Consider the following 20,332-nt stretch of genomic DNA (forward strand, 5'->3'; position numbering starts at 1 on the left):
GAACTTAACTTGCAACTGGTGTCAACAGCTTTCATGATTACCTAGGCCAAAATGTAGCTTTGACCCACAGTGACACTTCATGTTCTACTCTAGCATGAGCAGTTTTTAATTACACGCTGTACAGACAATACAACTGGATATGATCTCATAGGAAGAACAGAAGGAAGCAGAGCAGAAACAGCCCTGCCAAGCCTGAAGTACAAACGCAGTTGGTTCAAGCAGCAGGTTTTGTAACAAGAGGTTATTACCACTGGTAACACCAACTAGCATGGAAAGAGTAGATTCAGTGTAGAGTCAGAAGCTCAAGATAATGCCTCATGAGTCCAAATGTGATGTTCACCCATTTTAAAAGGCTCACAGCAAGCCCACATCACCTGTAGCTGGACAGGAAGAAACATGTAACAAGAGGACAGAGGGGTGGCAAAAAGCCAGTGAGGAGGAGTACAGCTTATCATGAAAGAAACCAAGAATTTCACGTGCATCTGTAAGCGATGGTTAAGATTCACTACGACCGTACTGCAATACACATGTACATGTAACACTGGATGTTAACCTGAATGCCTCTGCACACTGAAAACATAAGCTGATATAACCAATCATCATCTTGAACCCAAGAGAATGCAGAAAGAATGCTTTTACACTATAGCATTGCTCTCTCCTCACATTGCTGACTTTCAGTAGCTAAGCACAGGTACATGTTTGGATGGAAGTAAACTGAACCACTGCAGAGTAGTCTGAAGTATACTAAAACTTGGTAATATAATGCCAACCAGATTCCTAGAACAGAAGCTGGATGTGAGCTAAGAGGACAAAAGCTACCTCACCAAGAGAGAGAAGACTGTCCCTACAGTTAAGGAGGTAGAAGCAGCTTTTCCTCTTTCAGAGTTTATTACGAGCCGCTGACACATGGGGACAGTTTGTATCAGCTGGCCCAGCCATAAACACCGCTTTGAAAGCACAGCACAAGTCTGAACCCTGAGAAACATCATTCTGATAAGGCACCCCCAGGCAGACCTAGAACATGGGAATCACTATCAGAGAAGGCACGTGTCCGTTGCTGTCACTGCTTTTCAGTTATGCACATCCAGAGGGTTAGCTCTCAACAGTGAGAGGCCTTCAGAGGTCTATCAGAAAGGCACCATGAAGAGAACTGAGCATTACTGCCAAATACAGAAAGGTTTAAAGAAGCTTTCGATCATAAACATTATGTTACCACCTCCTCCAGACAATCTGAAGAGCTTTTGATAAACTTTGGAAACAACAAAATGATTATGATGGCACAAATCAAGCTTGGAGGTTTATGGGAAAAAAACCCTCAAACTGGCCCTACATCTCTCAGTAACTGCCCTTCCAGGCAACTCCAAGTTTCTTTGAAATACCACTTTAACAGTAGGAAAGCTATGGAGTAACTCAAAGTTTGATAGTATTGCTAAAAACCCTCAAAACAAAATGCAGTATTCATTCAAGAGTGAAAATACTAAAAATCAGTGGAGATGTTACTGTTTAGCATTCCTTTTTTTTTTTTTTTAACCTAGTCTTAGACTTCTATATGAATAAAAGTTTCTAGCAGCTAATGTTTCTTTAGAAAGAACACTTAAGCTAGAGTTCTAGAACACAGACTGGGGTTCCCTACCTAAATACTCCCTGAGCTTGGATGCTATGCTGAACAGCACCCCTGCAGAGATATTGTGTCACAGTGGAATGCCACTTGAACACAGTTTCCACTGGGATGCCCCCTGAAGTGTTCCTATGTAGCCTTTTGTGCATGGCAGAGCTGCTACAGGAAAGCATGAGCACCTTTCCTCATCCCAGGCTTTCCACGCATTAAACAATCAGGCATCTAATTCATAATGCAAGTAAGTACCTGAATTCACCCCAGGGCCTACGGTAAAGTTACAAAGCAAAAAGTGAATTTATGAAAGTGTTCCTGTAATCAGACAGCTTATTAATCTTGTCTACCCAAGTTATGACCAAGAGCTTAATGCTGCTATAAAAAAGGAGCTTACCATAAAGTACAGAAGCCCTCGTTAACATAGAGAAGCCTGAGCAACTTGTGAAACCACTTCAGTTTAGAAGCAAAGGCCTCTTACAAAAAAAAAAAACAAAAACAAACTGTGCAGTAGGGGCCAACACTTAAGCTACCTCATTCACAGCTATCCAAAGCAGACTGGGGAATATCACTGGGAACTACAAGAGGAGTTTTTATACATAACCTTACCCCAAGTCACATGACAGAGCTTGCCTTCCTCTAGTAAAATCCCACAAGCAAGATAAGAGGAGACCTTCTCACTACGAACAAAAACACAGAGTCGGATTTCAAACAGTGACTGTCTTCTGCTTTCACACAGCTCTCTGGGCTTCAAAGAGGACAGAAAAAAGATGTCCAGATGACACACCAAGAGACCAACCTAGCACAGGGAAGATGACCGGCTGACACATGGGCCAAACAAGTCCTAGACTATCCCCTCCGGTATGCTGTCCCCTGTAGGGAACCTGGCAGAGCCAACTGATTCCAGTGAAGGTTTTAAACACAGCAGTACTGTGTGATTTGAGAATGCCCTACCTGTACCTGATGAGACTCTACCTCTCATCTCAAGCCTAAACACGTACATCCAAATCCAGTGGCAAAAACCGTCACTGCAGCAGGATTCACACATTCTGATTCTGCTTATCCAGAAGTCCTGAAGCAGCACACCAGATTGAGCAAAGTCCTGCCTAAAAATGAGGAGCCAAACTTGTTTTTCATTTCTTACACTTTGTTGCACTCTATAAAGGCACAAAACAATTACGGAACAAGCAGCGTTTCCTATCTAACAATACCTCATGATCCAAGCTGTAATTCACCAATCAGTTTTCCTTCCATTCACGTTTTACCTTGTTATCTTCAAGGACTGTGTGTTACCCTCTCTAGAAAGGCAGCGGTTACTTTCACTCCCGTGTAAGATACTGTTAACTCCGAACCTGATGTCCCACCATTAGGAGCAGATTCTGCACTTCCACAGGCCCATGTGACTACACCAGATATCATTTAGGTACCAAACAAGTCCAGATAGCTGTATGAGGCTGCTTGCTGGTTTGGCCAGACGGCAACTGAAGTTCTCCACCTTTTGCAGACAGCATGCAGGATGAGGATGCCAGCACAGTTACTTTGGAAGGCAAACAGCTTCACGTCTTAAGTACCCAGAGCTGCCCAATCCAACAGAAGCGACAGACCTCCAGCGATTCACAAGGCATTATAAAACAGCAACAAATGGGAGATTAGTACATGGAGTGGCCTTCAGTACTCAAACCAGGAGCACAGACAAGTTCTCCTTGCTTTAGACAACCTGCTTTAGAAGAAAAAGCAAAAAAAGGTAGAGACTGCGAGTGTTTGCCAAACAGCAGCATACTTACTGTCATCACCAACCGGCCCTGCTGAACACTGTGCTGGAGGATCACGTGCCAGATCATTCAACTCCTAAAAAACAGGAACAGTTTGTTTCATTTAATTTCAAAAGCAATCATGTTACGGCTAAAACAAGCTGCTAGTAGCACTTTGGCTATCACTCATGCTCTTCACAGAGTCCTGCTCATGAACATGATGCTCACATCACTGAGTTTTCTGAGACAACAGGAGTGGTAACCTCACTGAACTCAGAGCTAGTGGTCCAGATAGCCAATTTTATTTAAAATAAAATACCTGGCACACGCACCCATCACCTCTCCTAGGTTTCCACACACTCAGTCACAGCAATGCTAATTAAATCACGTGGCTTATCAGGTTGGCTTTGCCTTCATTGAGAGGAAAGCATAAGAAACCCTAAATATTACCAAGGAATAATGTTTTCCACTGTGTCTAGGTCAGAGACGAGGTGGCTCCAACCCAGTAACTCTCAGTACCAGCCCTATTTTAGGGCTTATACTGTAACAGCTCCCAAGCTGATCCAGCTCTAGTGATCTAGTTTACCTTCTCAAGCCTATAGTAGCTTTTGCAGCATACAAAACTTGAACAACCTGGTTGTTTCACCTCAAAGTCCACACAGCAGCGGATAAGGGTGGTTAAATAATAAAACACAACCTCTGGCAAACAATTTTTTTTCCAGTCTATGAATGGAAATGCACATTTTTTTTTTAAGTGCCTGTGTCAGGATTTCTTCAGAGTAAGATTTGACTATCATCAGTCTCAATCTCTGGCTGTGTGGAACAAGTAAAACGCCTCTGTTCTGAACTATACCAAACTTCAGCTTAAAGCTGAATTTCAGCTGAGATCAGAGAGTCCATGCTGCCACCAGTAACTCACATGAGCAAGCTGCTCAGGAAGTAGACATCTAGCAGCAAGTAGAAGTAGAGTAAAACCCTGAAATCAAACTTGCCTGTTTCCACCTCAGCCACTAACTTGCTCCCCAGGACTGTGAAAGGGCAGCATGATGGTCCTGAGCCTGCTAGCCAGCACAGAAACAAGCCTCACTATAGAAAGCTAAATAAAAGCACCAGACAACTGTTATGAGAACTAAACCCAGCATTCAGGAAACACTCCCGTGCTATCCCCAGCCTGCTGTGCATTCAGCTTTTCACCTCACAGCCTGCAGACCAGCAGCCTGCATCACTTCTCCATTGTGCACTCAGGTAGCTACTTACCTGAATCTCTTGACAGACAAAACTCAAGGACACTGATCAAGGCAAACCAATTGCAGAAAAAGAACTTAGACTGGCTCTGAGTATCACACTGATGATGTCCTGGAGTTCCAGCTCCTGTTGCCCCTGAACTTGGAGTCCACCACTAATCAAATCTTTTGCTACAGGAGGAGAAAGTTGCCTTACACCAAACAAGTGAACCTCTGGGATCTTCCCCTTAGAGTGCAAGCCCCCAGAAGTCTCACAGCTGAGATGCAGAGCTTCACACACTCCAGTTGCTGTAAAGAACATGAGTTTGGTTTTCTGTCTGTGACTCCCAGGTTACAAAAAGCCCAGCTGAAAGCCTCCTGACCTGACACCACAGACAACTGACCTAAGCAAAGGTTGCTCTCTCACCTCATGGCTCCACGTGGGCTTGCACAGGAAAAGACACTGAGCTGCTCCACTCCTGAAGGTGCAGAGCGCCTCCAAACACCCGCTGCTGAAGGGCTTTCCTCTTCCAAGCTGCCAGTCACACAAGTCAGCTTGGAGCAACCAGTTTTAGTCCGGTGAGGATTCCCTCCTTGCTTCCTGCGAGCATCAGCAAGGCACTCATTCCCCATCACCACGCTTCACACCACCCACTGTGCACCTGTCTGAAGTCCGGAGCACTGCAGATGCTGAGCACCACCACAAGCCACAGAACCCCATTCCGTCCTACAGAACTGTGTGCAGGACAACAAACTGTTTTAGGTAGAAGTGGTCTTAAAAATGCGGTGCCCCTCAGAACAGTGAGCTGTGCTGTGCTCTGCTTCAACATCAGCAAGCAGAGTGGCTCTGGGCAGCCAGTTACAGCTTGACACCTCCCGGGGCACATACAGGGCACACACTCATCAGTCTCATCACTGCTACCAGAGGGAAGTGGCTCTCCGCATGCACAAGTTCAGAAATACGGGCAGAGGAACTTAAAAGACAGGAATACACCTACTCTGCACTGCCTGCACAGAGTACAGCCCTCTTACAAATGCTCTCAACTCTCGTCTCCCATAGAAGACAACTCAGTGCTCTACGACTCAAAAATCCAAACGCATCCATCAGAAAACTCCTAATCCTCTCCACACTGGTCTTCATCCTCTTCACTCCCATTTCATGCATAAATACAACACATCAATACCACGTTTAGAAGAAATAGCACTGCAGGAGTGCACGTCTATCATGTAGGATCAGCCTACATGGGATTATGTTTCAGAGCCCAGCACACACCTTCCCCTGTGGGGCAGGGGAAAAAGCTGCAGAAGCTGCAGCTTGAGCATCCACCTGCTGGCTGGTGGAATTCACAAGGCAGCGGTGCTCTGATGCCCACCCCACACCCTGCCAGAAGCAGCCCAGCAGCACCACCCCAACACAGCGGTGTAACAGCACACTCACATGCTACCACTGAAGGAAAGTATCCCAAGTGATGCAGAACACAAAGTTCAGTTAGCAGTAGCCTTCTTTCTCACCAAAACACTACCTCTTTCGCCTCGATCTGCAGTTCCAGGTAGAAGGAATGCTTTGGGTTTTGAAGCTGTGTACAGCACCACGCTGGGAACAGGAAGCTCACAGTGACTACTCACACCGTTTGCATCAGTGATGCAGCTTTCACCTGAAGCAGCATTTCATATTCTGCCCTACAAACTCAGACAAACTTCACAGATCATATTGCCGGATGCCTCTCAACACCAAGGATGTTAGAACAGTTTGGGTTGGAAGGGGCCTTAGACACCATCTAGCTCTAAACCCCCCTGCCATGAGCAGGGACACCTCCCCCAGCCCAGGCTGCTCAAACCCCATCCAGCCTGGCCTTGAGCACCTCCAGGGATGGGGCATCTAAGGGCAGCCTGTGCCAGTGCCTCATCATCCTCAGAGCAAAGAATTTCCTCCTTGGATCTAATCTAAGCCTACCCTCCTGTAGTTTAAAACCACCCCTCATCCTGTGGGAGCTGAGGAGAGGAGCAGAGCAGGCCAGTCCCCGTCCTCTCCCTGCTGTTGATGCAGCCCAGCACACAGGCTGCCTGCACACCAGCAGGCTTCCACTGATCAGTAATCCAACATTCAGAGCCAGGTGTAAGAACAGGAGCTGCACACAGCTGCACTCACCCACATACAAGTTGCAAACATGCACTGCCGCACCGTACCACCACGCTCCTGCACCCAGCCCTGAGGTTCCTCTGCCTTTCCGAAGTTTTTTGGGCTGTTCCCAAGCTGCTGCTAGCACCAGGTCTACTGAAGGCTTTGTTTCTAGGTGTTAATGAAGGAGACTGAGGAACAGCTGGCTTAACTCAGCACAAACAACCCTGGAGCCCACGTAAAACCAACTCAACACACGTAGGATCCAGTTGGCCTGGTATCATCTCCAGGCCAAACATTACGGCGCAGCAGACCCCAAGCTGCAAGGCCTGGTCTGCTCCCCAGTGACCCAGGAAGGTTTTTTAGGCAGGGATCAAGCCTTACCTTGACAGCACTGATTTTAAACCTGTGTCTGAAGAAAGCTGTAGCTGCTTACCAGTCAAAGCATTGCCTTGTCCTTAAGCTCACGCAGAAGGTTTTGCTTTGGGAACTTAAAAGCAAGGAACGAGGCAGCCTTTAGATGAAGTTTCAGTGGAGGTTTCCAGCTCCCAGGAGGCTGCCTCACTAAGAGCTACCTCCAGCCACAAAGCAAGCGCACAGAGCTCGCATCTCCCTTCAGGAGAGGGCCCTGGGAGCCAGGCCCATTGCTGAGGATCCTGCCATTACCGTGATCCATCTTAAAAGTATTAATTACTTCCTTGGCAAGGGGGAGGAATCGGAGGCATGGTGCAATGCAAAGCAAGGCTCGAGGTAACTTTCCCAAAGGCCAAGTCGTATGAACTACACCTGCGAACCAGGAATCCCAATAAAGCTACAAAACTCACTGACATTCACACAGCTCATTTTAAATTCCCCAAAAGCCTAACCCCACTTCGGGGTTCCAGGAGTGTATTTTAGAGAAGATGCAGCACATTTAAGCCACACTCCCTTGCTGTGCTGCTGAAGAGCATCAGCTGCCAACGAGGACTCGGGGCACACTGGAAAGCAGAGCCACAAGTCCCCCTCAGATCCCTGGAGTCGCTGCTGCCCCCCTCCTGCTGTCAGCCCATTTCCCAGCAGCTGGTTGCTGCATTTCAACTGCAGCGTGACCAAGGACTCCACAAACAGCATACAAAGTTTTTCAACAGGCTATCAAAACAGAAAACGTTTCAGTTTTGGTCTTCGAGTTTAACCCTGCTCTGGTTTCAAGTTTTCATTTTAAACTCCAGAGACATTTGCTGCAGGCATTCCAATTTACTTCTCCAGACAGCGAGCCCCACGCTCCCTGGACCCTCATCCGCTGTGTGCTTGGCCAAAGAGGCTCCGGCCCAAAGACGAGACTGGTTTAAAGGATTTGAAGCTACTGCTGATAGAGTCTCCAGGAAGAATAACCAACAGAACCAGCAACACCAAGAAGCCATCCAAGGGAGAAGAAAACCACTGTCCCGTGGCAGTTAGTTCCAGGAATTGTGATAAGCCTTACTACGGGGTACAATTCCCCAGAAACACTCCAACACGTTAGAAATGACCACAAGCAGTCAAAGATTAACCAAAGCCCTTATGGCTTGTGCTCCCCGGTCCCTCCCCTTTACTCCAGTTTGAGCTGTTCTCAAAAACTCTCATTTACTCAGAGACCACATCATTAGTTTGATTATACGCCTTGCTTTCACTTACAGCAGCAACCTGACAGTAAAATAAGCTTTTAATCTGACTTCAGCGAGATTCTTTGCCGGAAGCCCCCGAATCCTTCTGTGACAGGCAGCCTAGGCCTGTGCTGTGAAATGGGGATTTATCTAACCAAAAAGTAACTTTGAACCACTTCGCCCTGAGTTGGTAGCAGCTTTCAGTAGCGCACTGCCAAGGAACACATCAGCAGGGCCAGTGACAAATCGATAGCACTCTGCCTTACCTCAAGAGCAGGAGCAGCAGGAGCCCAGCCGCCAGCTACCTGCACAGGTCCTGATGCCTGCAAGTCTCCCCAAAGCCTGCTGAACGCTCCTCAGGCCAGCAGGCCCCGCGTTTGCCTAACACAAAGGTATAAATGCCCACACCACGGCACCTCACACAACTCTAGGAGGTGCTCGCCAAGCGGGGCCGCTGTACGAGGTGGTGTTCACGTGCACAAACCAAGGTGACATCATGGATTCCACAGGTGTTCTCTTCTTCTATGAGACCGTTGTGATTCTAGAATCTCTGCCAGTCTAAGGCTACTTCTCCCCATTAACAGAAACATTTTAATCTTCAGAAGGATTCTAATCCTTTCCATTGGACAGGATCTGCTTTTCCAGTGCTTGACACAGCCTCGATCCGTTGACCTTCTTGACTTCTTACAGGACTCCAACATTGGAAGACGAGCAGTTCACTGAGTGGCACAAGAACAGCCAAATTTCATGGAACACAGAGTTAGCCAAGATCGATGCTATGAACAAGTTCTGGTATAACCATCAGCCACCTTTTATCTTTGTTTTCTAAAGCCTGGGCAGCAAGGAAACCAAAGCAACATACAGCTTCCTCCTGCTGTGGAAGCCAAACACCAAAAAAGCCCAGCTAGCAGCTTAACCAGCGTGTGCCGGACAGATGGGCTGCGCTGGCAGGTCCATGAACACAGCAAGAAGCTCCAAGAGAAGGACCACGGCGTTCCCACGAGCTGCTTTCGCTGTTTCTGTAGCACAGAAATAAGGAGCTCTGCTCAACACAGGTAGTGCTAACCCAGCTGTACGCACGCTAACATCATTTGGTTATCCAGTAACCCTACGGCAACTCCTCCACCAGTGACACTCGTTTTGGCAGAAGTTACACTTCAATGTTTTAAGAGTTCCAGCAGCTCTGGGCCGTGGGAAGCTGTCTCAGGGGCATCGCTGCAGAACAGGGCTGTGCCCCACAGAGCAGCACGGTTTACATGGAGAGCCCCACAGAACAGGCAGGAAGCCACCGCTCCTCTACAGTAAGAAAATACCTCAGCGGGGCTCAAGCACAGCTTCTGGTTCCCTCTTCTCCCTCACCGTGAGGTCTATCGAGCAGTTCATATGAGGGAATACATAAAAGACAAAAAAAGTTAGCCTTCTACTTGCTCTCCCCTTCCAAGCAATTCTGAGGAAGTGGGGTGCCATTTGGTTATAGATCAGTATTTCCTAGAGATAAGCACCACAGATGGTGATACGGCTGAACCCGAAGTGCTTTGGTGCAAGCCTTAAAATCAAAGCCACTCATACAGCCGTCCAGTATCACTCCTACCCTGCCTCTGCATGTCTTCACACTGTATTTCTTCTAAGAGATAACAATGATAAAACTCATCATTGTTATAGATCTAAAAATAGCGATGAAGTTGTTGTAGGCAATTGTTATCCCCAGGCTTCAGGGCCACTCTGGGCAGCATGGCTGCAAGCAGCCCGATTCCTCCAAAGCTGAACGGTTCTCCCAAGACAGGAGTTCAAGTTTCAGATCCGCAAGCCAGCACGCACCTAAGTGAAAATTCAGAGCGCTGCTGCCTGTGAGACCACAGCGAACACCACAAGCTTGACAGGGGGCTGTCCAAGTGTGAGTTCCTCAGGAGCATCTGCTCCAAAACCAGCATCTGCTTCCTTGTGCAGAGGCGCTACGCCAGCTCGAGTCCCCGAACAACCCCAAGAACAGCCCCAGAGTCCCAGCTGGCACTGACTGGAGGGTTCTTGCACCGCTTCCCAAGGGGAACAAGCCTGGAGGCAGCTTTTGGTGCTGCCTCCTCCAGCCCAGAGGAGCTCAAGGTGCAGGACACCGCTTCAGGTAACGTTCACACCGTGCCAGAGGCTTAGTCCTGGGGTTTCCTGCTCATTTTCGAAGCCGACGTTACCCAAGGACACAAGAACTTTGGAGAAAACCTCATAGCCCTCGGTGGACAATAAACCCAATGAACCCAAGTCGCCAAGCACAAAAGCCAGCAGCAGGATGAGAGCTGAACACTGATACACCAAGGCTGATGATACCCTCCCCAAAACGCCTAAGCAGCAGCTTCCCCTTCCATTGCTCCTTTGTACTCAGGCCCACTGGGATTATTTCTACTTTTGTAGAAATTCTGCAGCCTTTTGTCCCTGCCACAAGGTACAGCAAGGTCAGAAGTTTGCTGCTCCCCTGGTTGTCCTGACAGGGATGGTCAGCCTACAGGGAACACCTCCACTTTTCCCAGAGCCCAGAACAAAAGCCAGATGACACAAACACCCTCCACAGGGTTTAAAACAGCTGAAGTGCAAACCACCGGTGGTTATCACTGACGGAACTGCGGGAGACAGCCCCAGTAACTCAAATTAAAGGATTGCTTTCCCATCTGCACCTGAACTCCCATATAACTTTGAAATCACCTGGACTGATGCAATGAGGGGCTTTATATCCCTTCGCACACTTTGCTGGAGATTCTTGCCTACAGCCCTATCACCCCCACCCTGCTCCACAGCCACCATCCTTCCTCTCCTGGAGCGCTCAGTACTTTGTTGAGCTCCATACCTGCTGCTGCTCCAGCAATCCCTCCATATCATGCCACTTCCCAAGGCTTTGCAGCATCCTGTACCCTAACACAGTCCCCATCATGCCTCAGGATTCTTCACCTCTGAGAAGCAGCATGAACAATCAGCCCGTGAGTAACCAGTGAGTAACAGTCAAGCCATGAGTTACCCAAGGCCCAACACGTGCAGTTTCTCTTCTGCTGGAAACAGAACTCTGAGAACCCTGAACCAAAGCAAACGTGAAAGAGAAAGTAGCTTTGCCTGCTTTACAAATTATCCTACAGAAGATGCAGTGTCCCCACAGGAGCCCTGCATTGTGGGTGTCCCCTCCAACCCCAGCCGTCACCTTTATTGTTCTAGCATTCAGCGGTGTCCCCCAGGCACATGCTGCTGGCAGGCAAATAACCCGCTCCCAAAGAGGGGCAGTCTTCCGGGGTACCCGCAAGTCCACAGATGTGCTGTGGAAATAACACAGCGTGAAAACTGATCCGAATTAAACACCAACAAAATCAGTGACCAAATCTTGTGTACAATTGATCCTAAAGGAGAAAACAGCCTGCTTATGTAACACGGTGCTGTGTGCTGATCTGGAAGTTTCAGTAACTAAAATTACACTCTGAGGCCTTCTCCTTCAAGGCCTGCCCATTCCACAAGCACATGCAATCCTTCAAACTCTTCAGCCTTCCTCTTCATCCTAGGTTTAAACTGACCAGTACGACCCATGAAGCTTCCCAAGAACTTCAAGCCAACCTACGATCAGAACAAAGACATTAAAACGCAGTCCAAGCCTGATACCGCTTATCAGAACAGGCAAGCCGAGCTCAAACAGCAGGTAGCAGTTCCACATCTGGTTCTAAACACGCATTAGATCCACGCCGTAATTCAGCCCAGCAGCCCTGTGGGAGGACCGGTTTCCACATCAGAACCCTGCGTGCGGGCCCCGAGCTCCCAGCTGTGATATTTTTGAGGGGGAAGGATGCAGAGGCCCGGCTTTACAAGGCAGTGATGGTGCAGCCTGTCTTCGTGAGGCCAGCCCAGGCAGGGGAAGGCTCCTCGGGGCGCCTCCTGACAGCGGCCCCGGTGCCTCCCCCCGGGCACAACCCCACACCGAGCCCTGCCCGGCCCTGGGAGCCCCCCCTTTTCCTTCCAGGCCCCGCAGGGCCCCTCCGGCCTCCCCCAGCGGGGCGCTGCCGGTGCCCGGCCTCGGTCGCGGCCCCTTGGGGGGGGGTGGAGGGGTGAGGGGGGGGAGGCCCGGGGCCGGCCCCACGCCCCCTAGCGGCCCCTCCAGGCCCGGCCCGGGCTCCCCGGGGCCACGTTGCCGCGGTGGGGCCGGGCCGAGGAGGAGGAGGCCCGGAGTGAAGGGAGGGGGGGGGGAAGCGGCGGCTCCTCACAGGGCCCAGCCCCAGGGGGGGGGGGGAGGCGGTGAGGAAGGAGGGAGGGGGGGGGGCGCAGGCCCCGCTGGGCCTCCCCCGGCCCCGCACGGAGCCGCCCCCGCCCCGCTGCCCCCCGCAGCCCCCGGCGGTGCGGCCGGGTTACGTAAAAGGAGGCGGGCGGCGAGGACGGCGGCGGCCGGGCCTTACCTTGTGGATTCTCTTCAGCGCCATTGTGTGCGCGAGGCGGCGAGGAGGGGCGCGCGGGCGGGCGGGGAGGGGGCGGCCCGCGGGGACTATTTTCCGAGGGGGAGGGGAGGGGAGGAGGAGGAGGAGCGGCGCGGAGGAGGCGGCGGGGCCGGACCGGGAAGGGGAGGGACGGGAGTGAAGAGAAAAAAAAAAAAAAAAAGGGAGAAGGGGGGGGGTGAGGGAGGGGGGAGGCGGCCCCCGTGGTGGGGGGGGGGGTGGCGGAGGCGGGCAGGGGCCGCGGGCCTGGCGCGCGCTGCCCGGCGGAGCCTGGAGCCGCAGCGCTACCGCATCCCTCCGCGCGCGCTTTATGCGCTGGCGCCTGGCCGCCTCACAGCGCCCTCCGCCGCGTATCACTCCGCCGCGCTCTCCTTGTTTCCCCCCCCCCTCACACCCCGCTCTCTGCTCCCAGCTAAAGGGACGCAGGCGCAGGGCGGGGAGAGAGGGGGGGTTTAGGGGGGTTGGGGGGTGAGGGGAGGGGAAGGGTTTGGATGGAGGGGGGGAGGGGAGGGCGGCGCGGGGACTATTTGCCGCGCGCAGAACTCTCCAGAAGGGGGAGGGGGAGAGCGCGGAAGGATACGGCGGAGTGGAAGGAGAGGGGAGAATGAGTGACGCTGAGGTCTCGCGAGAAGGCGCGAGGCCCCGGGAGGGGCGGGGCGTGGGGAAGGGGGCGGGGCCTCGGGGCCGGCAGCTCCCCCCCGCCCGTCAGTCCGGGGCACGGCGCCCCGGGGGGCGGCAGGGGGGGCCGGCAGGCTCCGGGAGAGCCCCTCAGACCCCCCCCCCCCCTTTCCCCCCCTCGGTTACCTTTTCCCCCTGAGACCCTCATTTGGTTTCCCCTGAGACCCCGATCTGGTCAGAAATCTGTTGGTTTGGGGGGTTGTTTTTATTTTTATTATTTTTAAAAATTTTTATTTTTTGTTTTTCAACTCTTTTTGTTCAGTTTGTGGCTTTTTTGCTCTCTCCCCTCCTTCCTGTCCCCTGCAGGACCTCCAGACACCCCTCGGCTGTGGAGAAGCGAGCAGCAGCTCTGCCACCCCCAGCCCCAGGCTGGGATCCAGCCTCCACCAGCACGGGGAGCTGCAGCTGCTGGGATGCTGACCCCAAGCGCTCCCTGCCCTAAATTTTTCAAAACGCCTTCATCTCACATCCTCTGAGGCCTTCGCTTTTCAGAGCTCTGGGTTGAAGCTGGCTCTTCCCAGTATTCTCATAACAAGTACTGGATTTTGTCCCCAAAGTGGAAAATTAATTTGGGCTTGCAATGCAACAAAATGGTTGCTATTTTTTCCTTGCCGGACTTTGAAAAAAAAGAAGTCTTCTCTGAGTGGTACAGCACTGTAAAGCACAATCCAGAAAAAAAAATGAACAGTTTTGAATGTTTTGAAATATTATTATTTAATAATAATAAAAAATTGTAAAATACTCTTGTTGTTGTCATCATTTTAGTACCAGCAGTAACTATGATTTCTTACCAGACGGATCCGAATTTCTCCAAGAGATAAAAATGAAAGTAGCAGAGTCATTTTCAGAGTTGTTTTTCCCCAGGTCACTCCGCTTAGATGTGCTGAAAAGCAGGTCTCAGTTTCAGTTTCTGAGAGTTGGCCTAAACCTTTACACAGACAGATGTTGACTTGCTGTAGACCGGGCCACGTTTTATCCAGAAAGACATTTTCCTCAGGATTTAGTTAGATATTTGCCTGACGTGACAACAGATGAAACACCTTCCAAACAAGTGTTTCCAAAAAAGTGTCTAAAAGTGCCATGAGATGCAAGAAATCCCAGGCACACATAAACATTAACCCACGGTCACAGGGCTGGGTGCTGAGCTCCAGGATTTCCCCTCCTCTCCCTTGCTGAGGTTTGCTGTGCAGCCCCTCTCCACCTTCCCATCCGCAGCACGTTCTTGCTGCCCATGTCCCTGTTTTCTCCCGAGTTCTGCTTTCCCTTCCTACAGCTCCCTTACCCTACCTGCAGCCTGTCACCCTCACTTCATTAGGAAGAAAAATGAACGCGCTTAGGCAGAGGCACAACAAGTTGAAGGAGGACAAAAATCCCAGCCTGGCAAAAGTCAGGAGGTGAGGAAAGAGAACTAAAGGACATGAGATGATCAGAAAAGGAAACCCCCCACACTTCACCAAGGTTGGGCACGTGAGCAGCGGGCAAGCTGCGAAGAAAAATCCCAGAAAATGGACCTGAGGCGGTGGGGAGAGCAAAGGGGGAGGGAGAAGGAAGCTCCACTTCTGGCCCTTGGGCGAGCAGCAAGGACCTGCGTTCCTTCACAACCACCAGCCGAGGGGAATTACGTGCCTCTGCGGCTTCTAAAACATTTGTGCCTTTGAAAACACAGGCAGAGGCCACTTTTTTTTCCCTGATGCTCATCAGCGTTTCCTCCAGGAGCCTCCAAAGTCCCGTCTGCTGGCCTGGGTGGTGGAGAGCCCCGCAGCCTGGGGGAACCTGCAGCATCCCAGGTCCAAGTGTTTAAAAAAAAACTTCCAGAGTGAACTTCTGTGTATATGTACACATCACACGGGGACGCTCACCTCATGAAACACCCTTTCTTCCCTCTCCTGCTGCAGATCCTAGGTCTGTAGGTGCCAGGGAAAGCTGCAGTGCAGCTGCAGCGTTGTTCCCCCATTGTCCTCCCCGTTAAGAGACGAGGTGGATCAGTATCCACAGCAACAGTTATCAAGGAGCTGATTCTGTGCTTTTTTGTTGATTGTTGGTGTTTTTTTTTTTCCCTTTTTCTCCCAGATGAGGAGCTCTAGAGATGCTCATTTTAGTCTTGTAACCGTCCTGTGGAACGTGTGTCCGGTTTTTTGTCAGTAGAGCAGGGGAGATCCCAGCCAGGAGGTTTGAAATCCAGAGACAATCCTTGCCCTACAGTGATTGGATCCCTTTCAGGGTAGCTCTCCAAGTCAAAGCTGAAACTAGAAGCTAAGGAAAGGGCAAGGAGCCCTGGGTTTGGCCTGGTTCATGGCGAGGAGGTGAAGCTGGCCACCCGAGCCCAGGTGTGCCCCCCATCACCCCCTAACAGGGCAGCGAGGGCTCTGCTGCTCTGTCCCCAGGCACAAGCTGCGCTAGGCATGAACACAGGCGTCAGTTTGACCTTCAGAACATGACCAGAGGATTGCAGGCTGTAGGAACATAGAGCATCAGGTATCTCGTGGCACGTAATCCAGCCCAGCATCCTGCTGCAGAGCAACCTGGGACGTTAAACTCCAGAGAAAGGCAAAAAAACAGAGACAACCCAAAGCAGAATCCACAAGTCACCACCACCACCTGCTTACCTCGTCCACAGGAAAACTTCCAGCATTGATTTGGGCTGAAGTTATCTTACCGCTAAACCTCAGTGGCACTTTCATTGATGCCAAAGAGAGAGCATGGCATTTGTCATCTTTCCACGATGCACAAGAGACAGTGAAATCAAGCAAGGTTCGGAGATTTATTTATTTTTTATTATTTTTTCCCTCCACAGGACAGCATTCGGGCTGTGGGAACTGTGTCTTTGCAAGTCCCAGCAAATATCTGGCTGTTCTCTGGCACACAGTTGTGCTTAATGTGGATCATCTCACCCAGAAGGAACTTCCAGCTTCCTCCAGGATCGCTGAGCACCTAGGGCTGTGAGCTGGGCTGGTTCTCTCCGAGACTGCTTGTGCCAGCACAAGGAAGCTGCCTGGAGGAAGCAGCCCAGGAGAGGACAAACCCAGCTCTCTCACTGGCAGCAGTGCTGGCATTTCGCTCAAGACCAGCAGAATCAGGAAAAAGAGCACACACCTGTGGCTGCGTCCTCATGCCTGGGCACTTCTTGGTGACAAAGAGAGGGGGGAAAAGGAAAAGGGTAAATGGTCCTGGTCCCATCTCAGCATCTCCTCGTGCCCCAGCAGTGCGCTCTGATGTGAATGGATGCAGAGGGGAGGTGCGTGCACAGGACCTGCAGCAGAAGCCCAGCAGAGGCCAGTGAGCTGGAGGGTCTTCAGGCAACCCCGTGGTGCTACGTGTCCCTGCTCCACAGTGATTTTCCATTTCCAGAGTCTTTCGTCCTGAGCTGAATGACTCAAATCCAGAATTGTCATATTTTTAAAGCCTAATAGAAGTAACTTCCAAAGTGACTTGCTCTTGTCCTCGGTTAAATGTGTTGAAAACCAAATTAGTACAAGAATCTGAGATTTTTCTTCATTCGGTAAAGCATGGGCTGGAATTTTGTTTGTTTGTTTTCAAACAATGGGTTTTTCTACAAGAGAAGAGAAAAAAGTGTTAATGGAAATTGCAGTGCACAATGAACCAAACCTGGAAAAAAAAAAAAAAAAGAAAAAGAAAAAGAAAAAACGTATTGTGAAGTCTTACAGATTCCAAAAGCTTATCTCGCTATTTTGCTGCTGTGGTTTTCATTTCTGATACTTACTACCCCTCTCTTCACCCCAAATCATTTTGTTTGTTTGTCTGCTTTGCGAGCTTTTTCTGGTTTCGGCACAAACCAGAAGGAAGCTCATGGCACTGCCCCACGAGCAGCCGTGGGCACGGGGGCGCATGGCGGGGACCCTGGCCAGCCGCTGCCACCACGTGAGATGCAGGAGACAAACCTGAGCCCAAAAGCCTCACTCACACAAGACCACTGAGAGCGTCCCTGTCACACAGGGTCAGGCTCACCCGCTCCAGCCCAGCTCCTGGAGCACTCTTTCTTCCCGGAACAGAAGGTGACAGGGTCACGCTGCCCTTGGAGCTCGCGGCCGTGCCGATGTCAGCAGGAGGCTGGGACTGGTGTCAGGGGAAGGCAAATGAAGAAGCAGGGGAAGACCCAGAGCTCAGCCCGGGCTGGGAAGATGCATTTACAAGGTCCCCATGGGATATTGAGGACCCCACAGGGCAGTCACTGAATGGTTAAATGGGGACAGAGCGGGAGGCTTTGGGGCAGAAACCCAGGCGGTGCTGGCAGTTGCAGGAAGACCCCGAATTGTTCGTTCCCTGCCAGAAACCTGAGGGGCAATGGGTCCATGGGTGGTAGAACCAGCACCTGGCATCAGCACAGCACATCGGAGGCCTGGGCCCTGCGCCACAGGGATGGGCTTCTGTGAATCTCTGCTCTCTTGCCACGAGAGCCAACAAAGCTCCTTCATATACAAGTCCTGACCCAGAAGGCAATAACAATTTTCCTGCAAGTGGGTGAGAGAGGAGGAACAAGGAAAGAAAGACGATATCCACAGGTGTGATTACAGCTGTTGGCATGGCTTTATTTTAAAGCCTAGCAACCCCAGGCAGTCACATTTGGGATCCCCCTGTGCTGCGCTTTCATTTCCCTAAAGTCTTTTTTTTTGGAGCTACAGTCTCCTGCCTCACCACATGCCTACCTGCTTGTTCGTCCCGTTTTATCCCCATTTCATCCACCTCAGCTGTATGAATCGCACTCTTCCAGGATCAGCCCTTAGATCCTCTACCGTGCCTTTATAGCGCTGCCCCGGTAGGATCTGGCCTCAGCTGGGGTTTCTGTGCTGCCCTCTTGCACAGGACAATGCAGCTATGGAGGAGGAGGGTGGCTGCGTAGGCATGAAAAACAGCTTTAGGCAAGGACTGCTGCTTCGTTGAGGTCTCGCTTCCAGGTCTGACGATGCCCCGCTGGCTCCTGTAGGTCCAACAAGGGATCCTGTCCTTGCAGGCACCGTGCCCTCCTTGCTGCGGAGAGGGGCAATGGCAGGGGCAGCTTTCCAGGGGTCCCTGGGGCTGCCGAAATGACCAAGCTTCTGGGGGCTCCATCCCCAAGGCTGGCTCTGCACAACTTGCAGGCTGGATGAAACCTCCCAAAACATCAACAGCAGAAGTGACCGGAAGGCACAGGCACGCAAAGCCACTGTGTTCTGATGTAATTTCACTCAATCTCAGCTTGGTCTGGCCGGGTACCCACAGGACACGTGGTGGGAGGCCAGAGAAGGCTCCCAGACCCCCTTTTCTAGGTCCTTCCCTTTTCTAGGTGCCAGCACAGGGCTGAGTGGTGGCTGAGGGCAGGTGGGTGGGGGTCCCAGCAGGAGGCCCATGCTGTGATCCTGGTGGTTTAACACCTGTGAGCTGGAAGAGAGCTGGGAGAACCATTCAGAGCCTGTTGAGGAGCACAACCAAGCACAAAGCAGCTGCTTTTTGAGTAACGGAGCAGCTGGGGGGCTTCAACCCAGAGGGAGGGCTGAGGTCTGAAGCCATCGGTGACCCAGGAAGGGGCAGAGGACCAGGGGCTCCTGTCACCCCCAGCACAAGAAGAGGGACAGCCCAAACAACGCCAGCCTGAGACAGCTTCATGAGAAGTAAAAAGGGCTTCTCCACCCCATCTGTGCTGGGGACTCATTGCTACGGGGCACTGCAGGTGCTGATGGTTTACAGGGGATCAAAAGAAGATTGATAAATCACAGCTGTATCCACTGCTGGTTATTACATGGATAAAAAGCCCTTAGGGAGGAGGTTTTGCAGCCCCAAAGGAAATAAGAACCTTAATGGGCATGGGACAGGCAGGGTGGCCCCATCTTCCCAAGGTGAAGGGATGGGCATCCACTGTTTAAAACTCATTGCTGCTGGGTGAGCTCAGCCTGGGGTCAGGGCTGGGCAAAGCACCTCCTGAGCTGGGCACATCCCTGGAAAGCCCATCTCCACACGGCCAAATCCTTTGGCTGGGACACCTGTGTACCCGATGCCTGACCACCTCCCTGTTTCCTCACTGGCTGAGTACTGCGGCTTCACAAGCTACTCCTTGCTCCTCTATACCATATCTGTACATTTTTTTTTTTTTTTAACCTTTTAATTTCTTCCTTTTCCCTTTTTTTCTTACATTTTGAGAACCTGTGATCTTTGTTTTACTGTTCCCACACTGCTCATCCTGCTTCTCTCAAGCTTCCACCTTATTTTGGAACAGCGATGCCTTCTACTGCCCACTTACCTACTTAGCATTTCTCCTTATTATGACTGCACAACTACCTTGGCATACAGAAAAGTAATTTCCTACTGCAAAAATAAACTTAGTTTCTCACACCAGGAACCTGGCAGAGATCAGGGGAGGCTCCAGGCACGTTCACAGCATTCCTCTACCTTCGCCTCCTATTGCTGTGGGACTTCATCAGCCTTGTCCAGGTTATTACAACTTCTTGAGCGTTTAACCAAGACCCTTCACTGGCTAAGCCAAGCCCTGGCTGCAGCCATCTGCTCAGCCCATGGGTGCTGAGACCTCAGGGAAGGCTGAGCCCTTCCACTGCTACAACCGCTGCACCAAGGCCCTCCCTAAATTCGTTTGTGCTGCACCAGGTCAGTTCTTCTGGATGCCCCTTGCCTACCTGTGCCACGCGTGGGGCTTTCCATGAGCTCTGGCACCGTGGTTAATTGAAGGCCATGGCACGTGCTGCCCGGGGGCACACTGCCTGCACCCCGGTATTTTGGAAACCTCCAGGGTAAGACACTACCATCCTCGCTGGGGGCCACAGCCTGGGTGCTTTACACAGAGCTGATTCCCTTGCCCTACTAAATCTCAACCAGCCGTTATCACCACCAGCCCACTCGGCAGTGCCATGACAGTGGTTTGGGGAGGTCCTTTTG

General features: G+C 51.2%; 2 protein-coding genes and 1 long non-coding RNA gene across 5 annotated transcripts in view; all 3 read right to left on the bottom strand.

Annotated features, from left to right (window-relative positions):
• UBE2D2 (ubiquitin conjugating enzyme E2 D2) overlaps positions 1–12,969 on the bottom strand; it is a 28,605-nt gene extending 15,636 nt beyond the window's left edge. The window contains exons 1-2 of one of the 2 annotated variants that reach the window (XM_038186314.2): positions 12,737–12,969; positions 3,394–3,457 (exon numbers count right to left, since the gene is read on the bottom strand). In XM_038186314.2, coding sequence (XP_038042242.1) covers positions 3,394–3,457; positions 12,737–12,760 — 88 coding nt within the window. In that variant the 5' untranslated portion in view covers positions 12,761–12,969. Of the gene's footprint in view, positions 1–3,393; positions 3,458–11,951; positions 12,207–12,736 lie in introns of those variants that run through there. The other variant, XM_072044640.1, reaches the window with a different exon arrangement.
• Positions 1–20,332, bottom strand: part of NDUFA2 (NADH:ubiquinone oxidoreductase subunit A2) — a 107,675-nt gene that overhangs the window by 50,984 nt on the left and 36,359 nt on the right. The gene's annotated exons all lie outside the window — the stretch shown is intronic.
• On the bottom strand, positions 16,198–18,931 carry LOC139998676 (uncharacterized). 2 transcript variants are annotated; one of them, XR_011803400.1, is made up of 2 exons: positions 18,115–18,931; positions 16,198–17,000 (listed from the first exon to the last, which is right to left on the bottom strand). It is a non-coding gene; the product is annotated as an uncharacterized lncRNA (long non-coding RNA). The 2 variants fall into 2 exon arrangements; XR_011803399.1 differs by having other exon boundaries at positions 17,417–18,931.

Source organism: Anas platyrhynchos, chromosome 14 (genome assembly GCF_047663525.1).
Source record: "Anas platyrhynchos isolate ZD024472 breed Pekin duck chromosome 14, IASCAAS_PekinDuck_T2T, whole genome shotgun sequence".
Taxonomy (NCBI): domain Eukaryota; kingdom Metazoa; phylum Chordata; class Aves; order Anseriformes; family Anatidae; genus Anas; species Anas platyrhynchos.